A 19,587-nucleotide genomic window follows, 5' to 3' on the forward strand; every position below is an offset into this window, starting at 1 on the left:
ATCTTGCTACTGAAAATGGGGAAAAACCATAGTAAAGGACAGAGATTTGATACAATGTGCTGTGGGCTACTTAATTTTGCATATTGAGCTACTTGAAGTAAGTAGGAGTGGAACAGCTGTGCTCTCCATCCTGGTGAAGACAAGAATCTCTCCCTCGGGGCAACGCTTTCTTCTGCCAAGTGGGAAAGTCAAGGGATGGCTTTGGCTACGTGGCCTTTTCTGTTCTCTCTGTTCCTTATCGTTTGGGCTTTGGCTGAGTATATTTGAAAGGATCAGTATGCGTTTGATTTTTATTATTCCCCACTTTATTGTATAATAGGATTTGGGTTTGCCCATGCTGTCTATTGATTTCATTTATATTTTTGTCGAAGTTCTCAAAGACAATGGTTCATTAGAGCATTGTTACGGTATTACTTAGTAATACAGCGTTGTTCATTTCCTGTGAAAAGTTTCGATGCAACTTAAAAATACTTTAATCTAAAAGTTGTGTTGCCCTAGAGCATGACTCGGCTGGGTGCTAACAACGATCATTTTTACCTTGTGAAAGGCATGTAAGCAGATGTTCTCTGCTGGCAGCAGAATTGCTTATTTTTTCAAAGATGAAAATATTCATCGATAGCTGCTCTTTTCTATAGCAAGCCCCATTTTTTTTCCCTGTATTTTTAAAGAAGAGGAGACAATTAAATCAAAGGTACTCCAGCTGCCTTTTGTGTCCACCTATACCAAATGTCATTCATCAGTTCTTAAGGCTTATTTCTACTTTCTGATACATGTCAGCACATATCACTTAAAATCCTGTAAAATTAGTTTCTGCAGCTGTATTTCTGAAACTACTTGCCTCCTCCTTTTTCCCTTTTCCAGCGCATCCAGAAATCGGTATTAAAGATCGCTTCTATCGGACTAGCCCTATTGCTTGTGTAACTCTTTCAAAGCATCTCTGAGATTGTTATCAGACTTTCATTTGACTCTTCAGTAAAGATCATCTGTAATAAGCTCCTACAGAGCTGATCTCTCGGGTGGTCATTTGGGACCAGCTCTGTTGTACGTAGAGGTCTGGCAAGCGGAGGGCAGCTGAAGCCCCTTTTATCCGTGCTCCTTGAGCTGAAGCCAAAGCGTTGGCCCCAAGGACTGCCTGGAGAGCAGAGGAGCAGTTTGCACTTCCCAACCCTGTACAGCACGGGCTTGGAGAGCTGCTTCTGTGAAACTTGTCTCCACAGCTGACAGTGCTGTAGCAAACATCTGACTTTCTCTATTCTCACCATTGCCCTGTGTCTGATGAGGCTGCCACAAGCTGTGGGAGCTGTCACCCACACTTGATGTGTGGGATGGGAGAGCTGGAGAGAAACATCACCCCATCATGCTGTGCTGGAGGCAGAGAAACCAGCCAACTCAGGACTTCACAAACAAACACTGACCTGCTTCATAGAATCATGGAATCGTAAAATTGTCTTGGTTAGAACGGACCTTTCAGATCAACAAGTCCAACCATCAACCCAACACTGACAAAAACTATCACTAAACCATGTCCCTCAGCACCATGTCTGCCCAGCTTTTAAATACCTCCAGGGATGGTGGTTCCACCAGTTCCTCAGCCTGTTCTAGTGCTTGATAACCCTTTCGGTGAAGTAGATTTTCCCAATATCCAGTCATTGTGTGGGCCTGACCTCATGTGCAAGTGTGGGATTATGGCAGGGACGTATGCATGAATGTCTCACACATAGAAAATCCCCAGAATTTGAGAGAAGGCCCAAAACTGTCCCAACATGACAGTGAGGGCAGAATAGAAAATAACCGTTGACCCCAGGAAGAAAAAGGCAGCTAAAGTTTTGAAAGCACTCTCTGACTTTTATCATTTCTTCACTGAAACTTTAAAGGCAGAGAGAGTCACCTTCTTCTCAAAGCCTTCAGAGAATGCTAGAAATTATAATCTCAGACTGTTCCAACATTACAACATACCTGCCAGGAATATCACAGTAAATCTAAGCATCTTCTTTCCTTCTGTAATGATTGAGGATAACTTCCCAGGATAGGAAAAAATCTGGCTTCATCAAGACTTTTTTTTTTTTTGACGTTTAAAGGGCTTAATGTAGAATGTGAAAGAGTGTTTTGGAGAAAGGGTGAGGATAAGCCAGTTTGGGGCTGTATTGCCCCCAGCAAAGTGATGCCAATACATCTGTGACGATGGAGTCAAGTGCCCCGGTGTGAGACATTTCCCTCTTTTGCAACTTGCCTCTACAGCAGAAGTTGGCTGTTAACCATCAGCGGTGGCAAGTGACAGATGCCAGACTGAAACAGCTGTAAGGGACTGCTGGGACTTGCTGTGTGTGGTTCGTTTAGCCTCTCACGGGAACAAAAAGGAATTAAGTAAAATGCAAGGAAGTGAAAACTTCTGTTGTTTTAAACCGTCACAAGGAAAGCCCAGCCTTTTAGTAGGCTCTGGCCACTTCACTGGCATTAATTTGAAGGAGTTGGTACTCTGGGAGGAACGGTAAAAATTCCAGCAGTAAAACAGCAGTGCTGAAAAAGCACACATTTTTCTCCATGTAGATTTTCAGAACGACGTGCACATAGCTACAGGTCCTTATATGTACTGATTCAATTCTGTAAATTGTTTACTTTGGTGAAATGAATGGGAATTTCCAAGGGGTAACTGCTGGGGCAACAGCACTGGCCAGGGAAGTTGGGAATCTTGGTATTTTTCAGCAATTCTACCTCCCAGATGCAGCACTTCGCTCTGGTAAGTTAATGAATTACTGCAGCTGCTTTGCATTGCTCGCAGTACGGTTAATTGTTCATACACTTAACCTTGAGGTTCTGTTCTTACAGTAAGACAGCTTAATTAAGGCAGTTAAAGTAGTTGAGCTGTTTCCTAGTTTTTTTACCAAGTGACTGAGGTTACGTGAATAGTGGGAACAAATACTCACAAAAAACTTCCCAGTTTCTGAGGTGTTCTTTTTAAGTTGGCCATATGGTTCAGCCATATTGAATGGATGGATTTTCATTCTATAATAGAGTCTTAGTTAATAATTAATTAATTAATTAATTTAAAAGCTCTAAACCATTTGTAATTAAATTGGCCTCATATCAGAACTCTTCCTGTTTCCCTCCATCACTTGGATGAGTGTTATATGGCACATTCAGCTCTGTTGGTAGTACACAACTTCATCACTGCAGAAATTCAAGCCTCAACGCATCCCAAAGCAGAGTTGTGGCCTGAAAAAATCAGTGCAGGCTGTTTGTATGGAAGATACTTGTTCTTAATTTATAAAGTTAATGTTGTGACATCAGCAAATATTAAGTTTTCAAACAACTTATGTGACCAGCCACGTAACCTTACTACATGAAAAGTGAATAGTTTGCAAATATATGGAAATAATGTATAGAATCATAAAATGGTTTTGCTTAGAAGGGATGTTTAAAGGTCATCTAGTCCAACCCCCTGCAATGAGCAGGGGCATCTTCAACTAGATCAGGTTGCTCAGAGCCCCGTCCAACCCGACAATGTATATCTGTTAACAAGTACTTTGCAAAGATTCTGACGTATTAATTTACCTTCTGTACATTAGATTCAAACAAATTCTGTGTTTTAATGCAGTGTCTCGTGTATCTTAAACAGCCAGGAGAGAGTGCATAATGATGTGGTACCACACTTTGCACATCTCATGGAGTTAAGCTAAAATTTTGTACTTCTGAAATCATTAATGTTATTACTAATACGTAAGTGGCAGAAAGCTACAGAAACAGACAAGTGCTTTGCTAATGTTGCAATTACTTTTTTGTATATTCAGTGTATTTGATAGAAAACAACTGATTGAGCAGCATTTTCAGAAGGCTCCCTTCTCTCATTCTGGAGCAGAGCTATATTGCCGATGATGTCTACGAGAAGGCTCCCTTCTCTCATTCAGGAGCAGAGCTATATTGCCGATGATGTCTACAAAGGAACATTTGTCTTGCACTGAATGGTTTCTGTTCTCCTACATCTTCCTTATGGGAATTCGTAGTCCTTTTAGTCACCTTACTCCTTATCCATTACTAAAATATGCTATTAATATTAGGATGTGCTGGTCAGCAAAGCGAGGAGCAGTATCCTCTGCTTCATGAATATCACATACACATTAATGTTCACAGCGCTGCTGCCCGCGTTATTCATTCCCATTAGTTAGCTGCTGCGGATTCGAGGGAGATGTCGAAGATGAAAACAAATGTGCTCTTTAACCATATTGCTTAAAATTTGCTTATCTTGCTCACGTTTCTAACTGAGTGGGTATAGTTTAAAGGTCAACTGAAATTTTCTGTGGATGGCAGTTGCTATTCAATATTAATAGAGGGTGTCAAGCTAAAGTCCTAACCAAGGCACTTGCAATCCAGAGGGAATCTAAATTCTTCCCTCAAAAATACATCCTGTGTTCTTCCACTCTGCATTGATGCATTCATACCTGTACAATTTAACACTCGCTTTTAACAAAATAAAAGATGACATTTGACTGCATAGGGGATTGCAGCTGGAAACATAGCTAAATTATTCTCACACACGCCTAAACAGGTGGAGTAATGTTAAAGTCTTAAGTGTTTCTGCTTCCAGTGACAGAGTTCTTTGAAAAAAACATTTAAGCATGTCAGATCAGTTTTTATAAGCTCTTCTGGTTTTTATTTTTTTAGAGTAGCATTTGTTGCTGTGTATTTTCTTGCAGGCAGGTATTTCTTTTGTCCAGCAAGACATCCTTCCCCCTGCCTTAATCCAGTCAGGAAGGTTGCTGGGTTATGAAACGCTTCTCTGGACAGAAGTCAGCAGAGGGAAGGTTTGGTTCTCTCTCACGTACCCAACAGCCTGTGCCTAGTCTTTTACTGCATCAGCGAGTTGTAGCAGTCCCTTACATTAGGAAAATTTCTCATTTGGCATTGCCTTCTGCATTAATTTGAATATTCAAATTAGGCCAGAGCTTAAAATAATTCCATCTACTAAGGTTTTCTGACAAAATATTTTAACTTTCCCAACTCTATTATTTTATTTACTCTTCAAAAATGCTGGAATTCTATTAGAAAAAGATTTATCTGAATGGCAAACAGAAATTGTTACCCAGGCAGATAAGCTTATAAAGCATTACAATTTATCTTAACACAAAATAGAGGGCCTGGTTGTGGCGTACTCGGCCTATTTGTCTAATGGACAAGTAACAGAGAAATGGTCCAAATGAGCTTAATAAATCTCTTTCTTAAACTCACAAAAGACCACATCCTCACTTCCATAATTCTATTAGAGTCTGCTCCTTTGGAGGAGATAAAAGAGGAGATAACCTCTCCATTCAGAATATAAAATAGCAATTGTTCAGCTGACAATTGGAATATTTCCAGTAGAAGGACTTAATTATGGAACAAAATTAGCTCAATCTGACCTTTTTAGAGAATAATGCAAAAATAAGTTTTTTTGCAAAGGTCTTCCTGGAATAACTAAAGTAAGGAATAATTTACTTCACTTTTTTTTTTGCAAGAGCAAAAGGTGGTAGCATATGATAGCAGCATTCTTGGTGAGATGACTGTCCAGGGATAATAAGACAGCATGTGCAGAAAGGGATAATATATTTTAATAGAGTAGCTGATACAGTTTAAAAACAGACACACAAGCCCTTTTCAGCATGAGCAGGTTCCCCTCTGTGACTCAAAATTGCTAGCTTAATATCTAAATAGTGTAATGATCGTGTCATAGAAATGCATAGAAATGTATGGCATCTATATTAATTACATACTGAAAGCTCCTCTTGGGATAAAGACAAAACAGATTGTTGCAATCTCTATTTTATCTTAAGTGCTAAATAGGAATAAGTACTTGCACCCACGGACCTACAGGCTGGGTATGATGCTGTGTGCTAAAGCATTTCTCTCCGGGTGTTCAGTTGGATGAGTTTATCTCTATTGAGGCACTAGGAAAAAAAAAAAAAAAACCAAACACAAACTGGAAAGAAAAACCTCATCTGTTTTATCAGTCCTATCTCCGATTTCATGACATTCTGAATGTTTCTAAGCCATGCTGATACTACTGCATACGAGAAAAAAGGCATGAACAGGTGGCGATATTAACAGACTTCTTATGGTTCTGAAAAATGAGATAGAAATGTTTCATGTCATGAAAGTCAACATCAATAATCATCCATCTTGTGCAGATATGGAAGTCAGCCAATGTGGTTCTTGCTGAGGAGGCGTGAGATATTTCTTTTGCATCAGAGCTGTTGCTCTGGACACAAGTCATAATTTGTCTAATATAGATGAATGAGGAGAATATTGCTAATACTTCCTTCTCTTTTTTTTTTTTTTTCTTTTTTTTTTTTTTTTTTAAATAAACTGAAAGCTCCCCCTTCTGGCACATTTCCTGAACTGAATACACAGTTTCCTGATGTCTACTCTTAGCAACAGGAGACATTTCCTCTTTTGCTCTCTTTTTAACATCCTTTTCTCAAAGATTCTTTAAAAGTACTATATTTATAGTTTTCCAAGGATTTCCCATTTCCCCATCAAGCTTCAGAGCTTCATGTGAACTCATTTAACAGTAGGAGGTTGCCCTAAGGATTTTCCTATAATTTCATCTGTTGCTTTTCCAGGCAAAGACTTGCTTGCTTCCCACTTCGCTGAATATTATACAGGGTATAGAAGACAACATTTTCAGAAAGTTTGAGTGTTAGCATTTGTTTTCCTTCAGGGTGAATGCTGTATTTCAGCTACAACCCTACCATCCATTTCCCTAATAAATGCCTTGGAATCACTTTGAGAAATCTACAGGATCTTTTTGAACCAATGCTGCAGCTCTGCTGAGAGCAGAGGGAATCTGCAAACCAGGGAAAGGGAAAAGAGCAAAGAGGAACTTGATTAGGGCCCAATTTTGGTAACTGCTCTAACTGCTCTTATCTCATTGCTGCCTGTCTTTCAAGGACTGCCAGTGTCAATTGTTCCTCTAATCCCTTAAATCAGTGCAGTCGCTGATGTGCTTCATACGATGAACTGATTTGTCACTGATTTTCCACGCTCACATACTTATGCAAAGCGAGGGGAAGACTTTCCCAGCATGTGCAGCCACGGGATCCTGTCGTTCCCATAAATTCCTACATTTTGATTTTGTTACAGTTGCTGGTACCATCCCTCAACTCCAAGCAGGCTGACAAAGGCAGGGAGACTGCTTAGGAAGCTTTCATTAGGTTTGCTGTCGTAGATTTAAAGACATCAGCTCTCTGTATCCTTAAAGACTATTTATGGGGGACAACGTTTTACTGGAGTATGAGGAGAGGAGTGAATGCTTCTGTGCAGGAAGGATTATACTGGGGCCATCCTTTCACATAGGTATAACCACCAGCCCCTCTGGCTACACAGAAGAAAAGGAAAGAGAGTAAAGCGGAGTAAAATGATATTACATTCACTTCAACTCTGTACTGAGCTGTAACACTAAGATAAGAATGAATTAATTATATTTATGACTTCCTTTCTGGGCTTTCCCTGAATATCAAAGAGAGTAAAGCGGAGTAAAATGGTATTATATTCACTTCAACTCAGTACTGGGCTGTAACAGTAAGATAAGAATGAATTAATTGTATTTATAACTTCCTTTCTGGGCTTTCCCTGAATATCAAGGTGGTATTTTCTTCGATGGTAGTGATGCTACTTTGCTTTTTCAAGCACTTAAGTAGTAAATGTGTCAGGTTTTAGTTGTAGAATAGTGATTATTTTAAAGTCTAGTATCAGAGTAACAATTTACTGTGGCTGTAGTGAATGAAGCGTGCCCATTAGACGTGGTACATTAGGTCTGCAAGTAGGAGAATTGCTGGGCTGGCACCTCGTGCCACTTCCCTATTCCCTCTCCATGGCAACAAAAATCAGGATTGACCTACCCAAACAAAGCTGCTCGCCCCAAACGGGGCAGAGCTCAGCCACGGAGGCAGCCAGGCCAATTAGCTTTCAGTGCCGTTTACAGCCAAGAAGGTCTGTTGTTATGAATGTCTACACATAGGACAGAAGGCCACATGGATTTGGGATGCTTTGAATACCATTGACTGCCATTTGAAGTCAAATCAGGATAATAATAAAGCAGCAAACGACATGTTCATTATATATATATGAATATAGGTCAATGCGTGCACCTGTCTGTATTCTTGTTAAATTCTTACTTTCTATATGTACATGTGCTCATGTCTTTCTTCATAGAAATGCCTCAAAAGCTGCTTTTATTGTCATAATGAAACAGTAGGACTCCTTTGAGAGCCATTTGTCTGAAAAACTACTGTAAACTTCTTTTGAGTAGGCTGTCTGCACTCCAGAGAGTTAAATCAGTGGAACTTTGACAAGACTGGAAGACCCACTAATATCTAATTAATGTGGAAATAATTGTTGTAATGGTTGCATTTCTCTACAAAGCATGTACTGAAAAACAGTTACACTGTCGATTTAGCCAGCATTAAATCAGTTTGATATGCAAATGGCTGTGCTGGGCTACTTCATAACGCTGGTATCATTTAAACATTTGTTTATTAAGCTGAGAAAATTGGAAATGTCAACAAATTGGATCCAAAGGCAAAGGCAACATCTTTTATCAACAAGCTTTCTTCAAAGTTTTTATTGTCCACCTCTTAGAGTCAGTAGGCTCTAATGACAAGAGTAACAGCAATACTAAATACGAGGGGAGGGCTGGGAGTAAAGAGTAAAGCAGGGCTCCGGCACCTGAACATTTTTCTGCCAGTATGAATAAAAGGGAGCAATTCTTGTGCTCTCCAGATACCCCTGAGCTCTTATCTTTTCGATGTTAAAGGGTCGTGGAAACAGCTTAAATTGTCTTTATCCATTTAATGTAGACTCAATTAACTCAGGTTAATGACTATGGGCCGGAGCTCAGGGAGCTGAGAGCTGCTCACATCCTTCAACCCGGCTTGTCCTGGGACGTAAGCTGCGTTTTTTTGGGGAGAAAAAAAGGGAAAGAGGGTGTGTTGCTGGGAGGTAACACTTTATGACCTGTTAAGACTTAGACAAGTATTTTGCCTGGGATGTATCTTCATCTTCCCTACGTTACTCTATCCAGGGCAAAAAGAATGAATACCATGTAATTTGTTTCAGGAAGAGTGCATAATTGCGAGTTGTTGTCAAGTGAACATGGAACATTGTGTAGTTGCATTTAATGGCATATACTTTTGAAATCTTACCTAGAAGATTGCAACAGGGCTACTCAGAAGAGCGCTTGCTAATCTTTTCTTTTTTCGTTTACATTCACAGGGTTTTTGAGCACTGGGGACCAAGCAGCAAAAGGAAACTATGGCCTCCTTGATCTAATTCAAGCTTTGCGATGGACTAGTGAAAATATTGGGTTCTTTGGTGGTGACCCATTAAGAATAACTGTTTTTGGATCTGGTGCAGGCGGTTCATGCGTCAATCTGTTGACTTTATCCCATTATTCTGAAGGTAACCGTTGGAGCAATTCAACCAAAGGTATTATGCAGGTTGCAAATTTTGACAATTTTGGTGTCTGCATGCCACCGCCATTAGTACTATGTGATGCTCTGTATATTCTCTTTGTTCCTATGAACTGTTGAGTTCAGCTCAATATTAAGGAAAGTTTTTAAAGGCTGTACAAGCCACCTTCCTTCCTCAGCTCTTCTGTGCATGTTTAAATTTTGGGTCACTTTTTTCTTCTTCCTATGGAGCTTTGTAGAAACACTTTATAGCAGACTTCTGAACAGCGTTTTCTTGGTGTATCGTTTTTTGTCTCTTTTCTTTCCTACCCAAGGGTGTCCTTTTTTGGAAAAGCAGCCAGTCGTGCTTACAGTAGATAAGGTTGTCTATATTCAGACAGTCATGAAAGGCATGTTGAGTTTCTCGTGAGGAGTAGAATTGAAAGCAAACTAAAATGACACAGTTTCTCTTTTCAGGCTAACAGATGAAGTGCTTAAAAACTATTATTTTGTGTGAAGGAAACAAATACCTAGTTCAGAAATCTTTTGTCTGAAACTGCATGAACTTCACTTGCTGTCATCTAATAAAAGGATGGTTGAATGTTTTGCATGCATGATCCAAAATTGTCAAAGCATCCAAGTTGCAAATGGATTTTCTTCTATATGTTTTTTCCTATTCCATAACTAACATCTTTTCTCTCTAGTTGAGGCAGACAGCAGGAAATTAAAAACATGCTGTTTGAGGCACCCAAATTTTTTTTTCCTATGATTTTTGCACCACAGTTCCACACAGTTTCCCTCATTTGCATGGCTATTGCTTATTGATCGCGTTACTTTTGTCTCACTGTTTTCACACATTTTTATCTGTATTGTTTAGTTTTACCAGGGACATCACACTGTGCCCTGTGCATACAGTCCTCCGCTAATTTATATTGCTGTATCTCCATGGGGGACTAATTGACCAGTGATAAAAAAATAATTCCGCTGATATTAACAGAGCTGTATTTACCCAAAGTCATGATGCAGAGCCCACCGAGGTCAATAGAAGTGACAGATTCTTTAGATCAGGCTTTTATGCTATTTTAAATAAAAGAAAAATATAGCTTTTACAAGAAAAGTCTAGTGGAAAATAGGCTGTGGTTTAAATTTTAGTCTATTTCCACAATTTTGTTTTTAATTTTTTTTTTTTTTTTTTTTTTTTTTTTTTTTTTTTTTTTTTACTATAACTATGTGCAGTTAAATAGGACATATTTGGAACCTGGCCTATAGGAACATAAGCATTACCTCATTACCCTGTGATCTGAGGGTCACACCACACCACACCACCTTTTTTTCATCAGAACTCACAGAAACAACTTTTGTCATGCAGGATTTAGCTTAAGGTTGACTGAAGAGACCTGATTTATCCTCCCCTAACGCTTACTTGATCTTAATCTTGATCTTCTTGATGTAACATGACATTAATGCAAAATGCCAGATTTACAATATCTGAACAGTCATGTGCTGCCTCTTATCAGCAAATTTTACCCTGTCATATTCTAACACGTGGACGGAATTCTATCTGAAGCAGAATTTGTTTGGGGAAACTGATGCAGTAATTTGCCAATGTAGCAGACCAAAGGGGACTGGAGAAGGCTTATGGATGTATACTTAAAACCCAATTGTAAAAGTAAATTTTTGAGGACTTCTTTTATAAGAAAGCAGAAACATGCTTTATTGACATTTTGATGAAACAGAGCAATGTGCCACACCCCCACATACGGTATGTTTCATTTGGGGATGGTTAGACCTGCTATTAAAAAAAGTATTAAAATAAAAATTGGTCAGCTTCAAATAAGACAAGTCGTTTCAAGTTTTCAAACATTTTCAAACGTCTTAACATTTTTTTAGAAAACCCTTTTGTTTCACATTATCAACCAGTCTCTTTCACGAGCTGTACATTCGGCTGCTCTCTTTGCTTCCTTCATTTCCCTTTGAAAGGATCCCTTGGAAGCTGAGAGGAAGCGCTCAGCCTTTTTCAAGATGGTGCTGTTCATCGCTGCCCATCTGCAAGTGGGCAGAGCAGCACCCATCTTGAGAAAGCGCTCTGAAAATGTAGGTGAATATATGCAAATTTATTATTATTATTTACTTTGGTGAGGCTTTGAATAGGAGTCACAAAGCGATATGGTCCATTGAACATTTAAATCTTCTTTCCGTCAGTCTGAAGCCAGTAAACTATAATAATCAGATAAAAATGTAGTTCTCCATCCTGTGTGGTCCCACATACTGTTGTTCATTTTTCACAAAACAGTTTGAGAGTAGTAATATTTCTGTGAGCATTCTTCAGCAGAAGGAGGGATGTTTAGTTCCATTTCCTCAGATAACTTTATGGCCAGAGGACTTGACCACTTTTACTTAATCCAACATTTAATGTTTATGTAGCACTTAGCAAGCCATAGTGTTTATATCAGCATTTTCTTAATAGGTAGCTTACACTTTCTGTCCTTGTTCAGAGATACTTAATAAAGCAATAAAAATAGATTTACACAATATGCAAAAAAGAAACATTACGAAGTATCATGAAATACACCTTTGTGAAATTCAGTTTTGTCATTTTGTTACATTTATTACAATGCCTGGATCCTCTGCGGTAATTCCACTGACTTCGAGGTGATTTATACTAGCTCAATATCTGACCTTGTAAACATGCAAATATATTTTACCTGCTTTATAGCTCAAGTTCTTTCTTATTTTTTACTCATATCTTGCAAGGTAATAATATCTTGGATATGACTTCTCATAAATTTAAGGAGAGGCTTCAGTTTACATATTTTAGTCCCTATACCTCTCTGATTTTAAGATGTTTGGATTTGGACCTAATACAGTCTAGAATGATTTTAAAATTCCTCAGAAGCTTGTAAAATGTCTCCTGCCAGCAACTGATTCCAACCAACTTCTGAGTGTGCAGAGTGTGATGCTGCAACAAGGCTGTAAGGGCATCTCTCTGCCTTGATTTAGAGGCTATGGGAGTTTTTTATCAATAGAAAGATGTTACTTATCACAGTAAAAGCCATCTTTTCAATTATAGGAATAAAATTCTGAGGCAAGCTGAGCACCTTAACTCCAGTTCCTTTAGTGGCAGTATCTAGCTATTCATCAAGCACTGGACCAAAGATATGTTCTTAGCAGAACTGAGTGAGGCCAGGTGTCACTTCCCATCCCTAAGAAGCTCTACCAAAGTCAGTGGAATTACCCCAGGTGCTTCTCAGCATAAATAAAACCAAATTTTTGCACATATATCTTAAATCAGCAGAAGTTACGTACGCTATAGGCCATTTTGTATTACTTACAGTGTGTTATAGGAGGTAGGATCCAGTATGAAGTATTTTCAAGTAATTAGTGCAAAAGATCTGCTGCTGAAACGAACTGGATGTACTTCATGAAAATGAAAAAAAACAGAAAGGCCACAGTTACCCAAGTATAATCTAATTTTCTGATATTAGTGATGAGCATTATAGGACAGTGATTTTTCCCCATTTTTTCACGCAAGGTTCAGACTCAAAATCTCTTTCAGAGCCAGAACTCCCTCCCCAAAGGGACTGGGAAAAGGCAAAGGCCCAACACAAGGGGAGCACAAGAAGTATGGGAACAAGGGAGGAGTTTAAATTGCATTAAAGGCAATAGCAAATAAATTTGATTGAGTCACTGATTACAAGGGGGTGAGACTTTTATCCATTATATGCTCAAAAATGCTTACAGAAGAGAGAGAAAAACATCAATTTAAACATATTTTTGTTATTTCTATTGGTATAATATTTGGTCCAGAGTGCTAGTTAAATCAGCATAAATTCAAATTAATTGCATGGAAGTCTTCAGGATTTGCTACAAGTTAATATGCAGAACCAGATCATACTTTCCCTCTCTCCCCCCTAAATGAATACCTGAACATACGTCTGAATCTCTGAATTACAGAGCTAAAGAGTGTAAAATAGATCATCTCCTTGTTTATGTGAGTGTGATCAGTACAAACCTTCATTAAAAATAATCTTTACAAGAAAGGATCTTGACTCTTAGACACTTTCAAATTTAATAGCTGCCTGGTACCTACTCATCTGCTACTCCAGAACATAAACTTTTCCTGTGATACACGATTCAAAAGCACTGCACCTCTCAAGCCAAGTCTAATCCCAAACAAAGCACAAAAAAGCAGTATATTAGGTTTATTTAGCACGTAGTTGTATGGACACATGCTGATGATGGCTTGAACAATATCCAGAAATTCAATCCATTTTTCAGAGACCTGTTGGCTTTTCTTCCAACCTATATCTTGCTTTAACTTCAGGAATTTCGTCTGAGCTAATAGTGTTGTCCTTCATAAGGTAATGCCACGTCTTTTTCTTTCTGAGTTTTTTTGGAAAATGTGTTCCTCAGCAGGACTACATTGAGGTAGAACCATTTGCTTCAATTTTTGCACATATTGCATTTATTTTGTATACATTATCTGTAGGTACAATGACAGACAGATCTCACCATCTTGTGTATTTAAGTACTCTTAAGATTCAAATATCTCTTCTGTTAAAGTTTTCTGTTGTTTCAAAGAACTCCTTTGAATCTTTCAAGTATGTAGCTGTTTCAAGGTCACTTCAGTAGTTTTTAAATATTTCTCCCCACAGGACTTTTTCAAAGAGCAATAGCTCAAAGCGGAACAGCTCTCTCCAGCTGGGCAGTTAGTTTTCAGCCCGCAAAATACGCCAGGATGTTGGCTACAAAAGTTGGTTGCAACATGTCAGACACTGTAGAATTGGTAGAATGTCTACAGAAGAAGCCTTATAGAGAACTTGTCGACCAGGACATCCAACCAGCAAGATACCACATAGCCTTTGGACCAGTAATTGATGGTGACGTGATACCAGACGATCCTCAGATATTGATGGAACAAGGAGAATTCCTCAATTACGACATCATGTTGGGAGTCAACCAAGGCGAAGGGTTAAAATTTGTGGAAAACATTGTGGATAGTGAAGACGGCATATCAGCTAGCGATTTTGACTTTGCAGTTTCTAATTTTGTCGATAATTTATATGGATACCCTGAAGGCAAAGATATATTGAGGGAAACCATTAAATTCATGTACACGGACTGGGCAGATCGGCACAATCCTGAGACCAGAAGGAAAACGCTGCTGGCTTTGTTTACGGATCACCAGTGGGTTGCACCAGCAGTGGCTACAGCAGATCTTCACTCAAATTTTGGATCGCCTACGTATTTCTATGCCTTCTACCATCATTGCCAGACAGATCAGGTACCTGCGTGGGCAGATGCAGCCCATGGAGATGAGGTTCCTTACGTACTAGGAATCCCCATGATTGGTCCTACTGAATTATTTCCTTGTAATTTCTCCAAAAATGATGTCATGCTAAGTGCAGTGGTGATGACGTACTGGACAAACTTTGCAAAAACTGGGTGAGTACCAGACAATGAATAGTGGTGTTTTTTCTCGGTTATGTCCCTTGGAAAGGTCTCTGTACTTGTACGATGAATAAGAGATTAAAAATTGCATTGTGTTGGATGTTTATGTTTCCTGTAATGTCCCTCAGCTCACACATTCTAGCAGAAAAGGGGACAAAAATCTTTGTGAAAATTCTGAGTTAAGAAATTTTAAAAATACTTCATACACAAAGATAATTAAGGGATCTCCAGAAAAGTGCAAAACTAAGCATTTAATATCTGTGTATAGCTAAAAATGATAACATTAGTAATGGACTTTACCCCAGCACTTATAATATTTTCACCTCATGAGACAGGAAATGACATAAATATTGCATAAAATATAGTACAGCTTATTTTAATAACGTATTTTGTTTTAAATTGTCACCTCTGACCATAAAATATGTGACTTCAAACTTACAAAACTTTGGCATTTTCATTAATTCTGCTTTCCCTGGTAGTTCAAAACACTTTTCTACCTTTGGCCATCAGACTCTTAAGTCACTATGTGTTATCCTGAGTTACGCCCTGCTGAGATCTTTCACTTCTGGATGGCTGGAGATGCTGCAGGTGAACTGAAGCACTGAGCTTTATCAGCTTTATGTGGCCGAAAAAGAAAAGCAAAGTTTAATGTCCTCTCACGCTGGTCTCTCACAGATGTTTGTCCACATGTCCACAGTGCTGGCAATCCCTCCTCAGCAGCAAAAGATTCCAGCCTGAGGGACACCAGCATTTTGGGGAACTGGGGAAGTCGCTGAAGTCTATGTAAAAGAAGGGTTCATTTGCATAACGCAGTTTCTAATCAAGATTATTAAGGCCTCTAATTTTAGGAAATAGCATTCTGCTCTGTCCAAAGGCAGACTAAAATATCAAGTATAGAATATTAATTATGTTAATTTTATAATTCCTTTTGAAATACTTTGTAACACTGGCGATTTATTTATTTTTTTTTTTAGTGACCCAAATCAACCAGTGCCGCAAGATACAAAATTCATCCATACAAAACCAAATCGTTTTGAAGAAGTAGCATGGACCAGATATTCTCAGAAAGACCAACTGTATCTTCACATTGGATTAAAACCACGAGTTAAAGAACACTATAGGGCCAATAAAGTGAACCTTTGGTTGGAACTGGTACCTCATCTGCACAATCTTAACGACATTTCACAGTATACCTCTACCACAACTAAAGTGCCATCAACTGATAATACTTTCAGACCAACAAGGAAAAATTCTGTTTCTGTTACTTCAGCCTTTCCTACAGCCAAACAAGATGATCCCAAACAACAGCCAAGCCCGTTTTCAGTGGATCAAAGAGACTATTCAACAGAATTGAGCGTTACCATTGCAGTTGGTGCATCTTTGCTGTTCCTGAACATTTTGGCCTTTGCAGCATTGTACTACAAAAAGGACAAGCGGAGACATGATGTTCATAGGAGATGTAGCCCACAACGTACTACTACCAATGATCTTACCCATGCACAAGAAGAGGAGATAATGTCCCTCCAAATGAAGCACACTGACTTGGATCATGAATGTGAGTCCATCCATCCACATGAGGTGGTTCTTAGGACCGCCTGCCCCCCAGACTACACGCTAGCTATGAGAAGGTCTCCTGACGATATTCCCTTAATGACACCCAACACCATCACAATGATCCCCAACACTATACCAGGGATTCAACCCCTACACACATTCAATACATTTACCGGAGGACAGAACAATACTCTGCCCCATCCTCATCCCCACCCCCATTCACACTCAACAACCAGGGTATAGCCAGACAAGACGAAACAAACTTTTATTTTTTGATGGATTACAGTAGGTGATATTACTGAAGATTACTTGGCTTTCAACCTACAAGACTCTTACTATTTAAATATGGAGGAATATTATGTGAATATACATATCAAGAACTTTTGGGGTTTTGAAAAAATGAATTGTACATATATCAAATGAACTTAAGAAACAAACAAACAGAAACAAACAAAAGAGAAAAAAACAACAAAAAAAATCCAACTGTTTGCAATTGCTTGAAGCAGTTGTCCTGAATGATACTTTTTCATTCACATTCAAGTATTAATTTTTTGAAGATTTAAGTTACATAACGGAATTAGGCATGTGCAACACAAACAGGAAAGAACTATGACTGAAAATTTTAAAAACCTATAAATATGCACAAGGGACACACTAATGGAATGTCAGATAATTTTCACCAATTTTTATTTGGACCTGTTTTCTTGTGTAGACCATATTTACATATTTGAATAAGTACACAAAGCACCAATGCTGTTAAGGCCTTAGAAAGGGGCTCATGCTGAAATCTGCCGGTCCAAGAAGTTTTACAGCCTGGCAGGTACAACATTATCACATAAGTGCTGTCAGTATAAAAGTTGTGGGAATAAAGGAAACTGGATATTTTTAGCACGATGTGCATGATAATTTATATGCTTGGTGGCTGTGCTGCTGATTAAGCCGTAATTAAAATTCTTCTCATCCCATTGGAGTTTTTAATAGAAGCTTTCTCCATCAATTGGCACAACCTAAAGAAGTTTTTCAAAGGGGCAAAAGTAATTACAGTAAAATATTTCACGGTAGCTTCAGAAATAGAAGGAATTGCACCAGTTCTTCAAGGTATTTATGGCATTCTAGGTATACAGTGGTGAACCCTCGTTGATACAAATCCCAGGCAAAAAAATCTGTGTTATTCATGTTATTTTTCCTTTCCATCTAAATAATTTCTAACTTTAATATAACTATAACTTTAATGGAATCTCCTTTTATGAAGGATTTATAATTTGCTGTGATTTAGTTACAATCTATTTAGTTGAAATTGGTAAGGTAAAGTGTGTCCAAAAATGTAATTGCAATGATATTTTGCAATATGAAAAAAATGCCCCAATATTACCGCTCTGATTACACCTTTCAGTTTATTGTTTAAACTCACGTTGCATGTTACAAAGTTGACTTATAATACTTTAATATAAAGTTAATTCCCTTTTTTTATACATTAGCTTTGCCGTTCAAACGAATTCTCTAGAGCAGATGGCAACAGTGTAGAACAAGAGGGTATGTAAGAACGGGGAGAGAGCCAACATCTGGAAATTTTAAAATCTCAATACTACATACGTTTGTGTGATTTGAAATGAATGTTCTAAAATCGCAAGAAATTTTTCATTCCCCTGTTGCTTTCCAGTAATTCTATACCATGGTCCTTTCAAAATGTTTGTATATGTAATCAGATGTACATTTATATAAAAGAAAGAATTGAGATGGACTTAAGAGCACATCCCTGATAAATACTTTCTCTCTTACCTGTACTATATTTCTATTAGACTAAAGTTATGTGATTTTTTTTTACATTTTTTCAAATTACTAGCAATTTTGATAGTTTGTAAGATAATGCGAAGAACTTTCTCTGACAAACTAACTGCAGTAACAGAAACATTTCTTTTCAGTTACTCTTTTTCAAGAATGAAAGCTTATTACACACAAAAATTGTATACTACTTGATGGAAAATTACTTTGTACTTCTTGGCCATATTACTGGTCACTGAGTGAAATAAAGATAATCTGGATAACGAATATTATTCCAATGCTAAGAGACCTGATCTTTGCTCATTAAAGAGCTAAAATGTTTATTGCTGTTTTGTCATTTTTTAATGAAGTAATGGTAACTGTCTCAAATAAAGAGTAATATCTTAAGACCAGTCTGGTTTTTGAAGACGTGAACATGCCTTCTACGACAAATACAACTGTCTATTTATGGGCCAATCCCACCTACAACTGTTTCTTACACAAATAGTGACATAGTGACTGCATGATGTCATAGCATTAGATGCAAATCTCCCCTAGTTTTCAGGAATAAGGTAAAAATGCAAATATTGACACCAAAAAAAAAAGCCAAGGAACAGACCTAATTGAAATAAATCTGCAGTATTTTGTGATGGCAAAAAAAAAAATCACCTGGGTTTTATTTGGGTGATTGAACTTTCATAAACGATCACTAGGAAGTTCAAAGCGTGTTTGCTAACATCAAGCACAAACGTTCAAACTGAAGCTGAAAGCAAAATAAAGTACTGCAATTTCAGTCATTTTATTTAGCTATTAAAAAAAAAAAAAAAAAAAAATAAGTGTGTTAAATCAGTGCGTTTATTGCTGACTAAACTGTTTTCACGCGCACATTTCTCATATCCCTGGTGATGAACTCTGTTTCTTACACAAATAGTGACATAGTGACTGCATGATGTCATAGCATTAGATGCAAATCTCCCCTAGTTTTCAGGAATAAGGTAAAAATGCAAATATTGACACCAAAAAAAAAAGCCAAGGAACAGACCTAATTGAAATAAATCTGCAGTATTTTGTGATGGCAAAAAAAAAAATCACCTGGGTTTTATTTGGGTGATTGAACTTTCATAAACGATCACTAGGAAGTTCAAAGCGTGTTTGCTAACATCAAGCACAAACGTTCAAACTGAAGCTGAAAGCAAAATAAAGTACTGCAATTTCAGTCATTTTATTTAGCTATTAAAAAAAAAAAAAAAAAGAAATCAGTGTGTTTAATCAGTGCGTGTTACAGTCCCCAGTTTTAAATTAAGCTCTTTTGGTAGAAGCATAAAAACTTGTCTTCAAAATCCAGGGCGGTCTGTGTGCAATTTCTGCCTGATGTGGTTGTGCTTTTAGACTGTGACCTGCC

The 19,587-nt window shown here is 38.0% G+C and overlaps 1 protein-coding gene across 6 annotated transcripts in view; it reads left to right on the forward strand.

The window, feature by feature from the left end:
* Positions 1-18,478, forward strand: part of NLGN1 (neuroligin 1) — a 436,439-nt gene extending 417,961 nt beyond the window's left edge. For 3 of the 6 annotated variants that reach the window (XM_014938849.1, XM_014938851.1, XM_014938853.1), the window contains 3 exons: positions 9,244-9,456; positions 14,075-14,864; positions 15,845-18,478. In XM_014938849.1, the coding sequence (XP_014794335.1) occupies positions 9,244-9,456; positions 14,075-14,864; positions 15,845-16,667 (1,826 nt within the window). In that variant the 3' untranslated portion in view covers positions 16,668-18,478. The remainder of the gene's footprint in view (positions 1-9,243; positions 9,457-14,074; positions 14,865-15,844) is intronic. The other 3 variants (XM_014938850.1, XM_014938852.1, XM_014938854.1) reach the window with 1 other exon arrangement.
* Positions 18,479-19,587: the final 1,109 nt, after the last annotated feature.

The sequence above is a fragment of the Calidris pugnax genome, unplaced genomic scaffold (assembly GCF_001431845.1).
Source record: "Calidris pugnax isolate Ruff unplaced genomic scaffold, ASM143184v1 scaffold52, whole genome shotgun sequence".
NCBI classification, from domain to species: domain Eukaryota; kingdom Metazoa; phylum Chordata; class Aves; order Charadriiformes; family Scolopacidae; genus Calidris; species Calidris pugnax.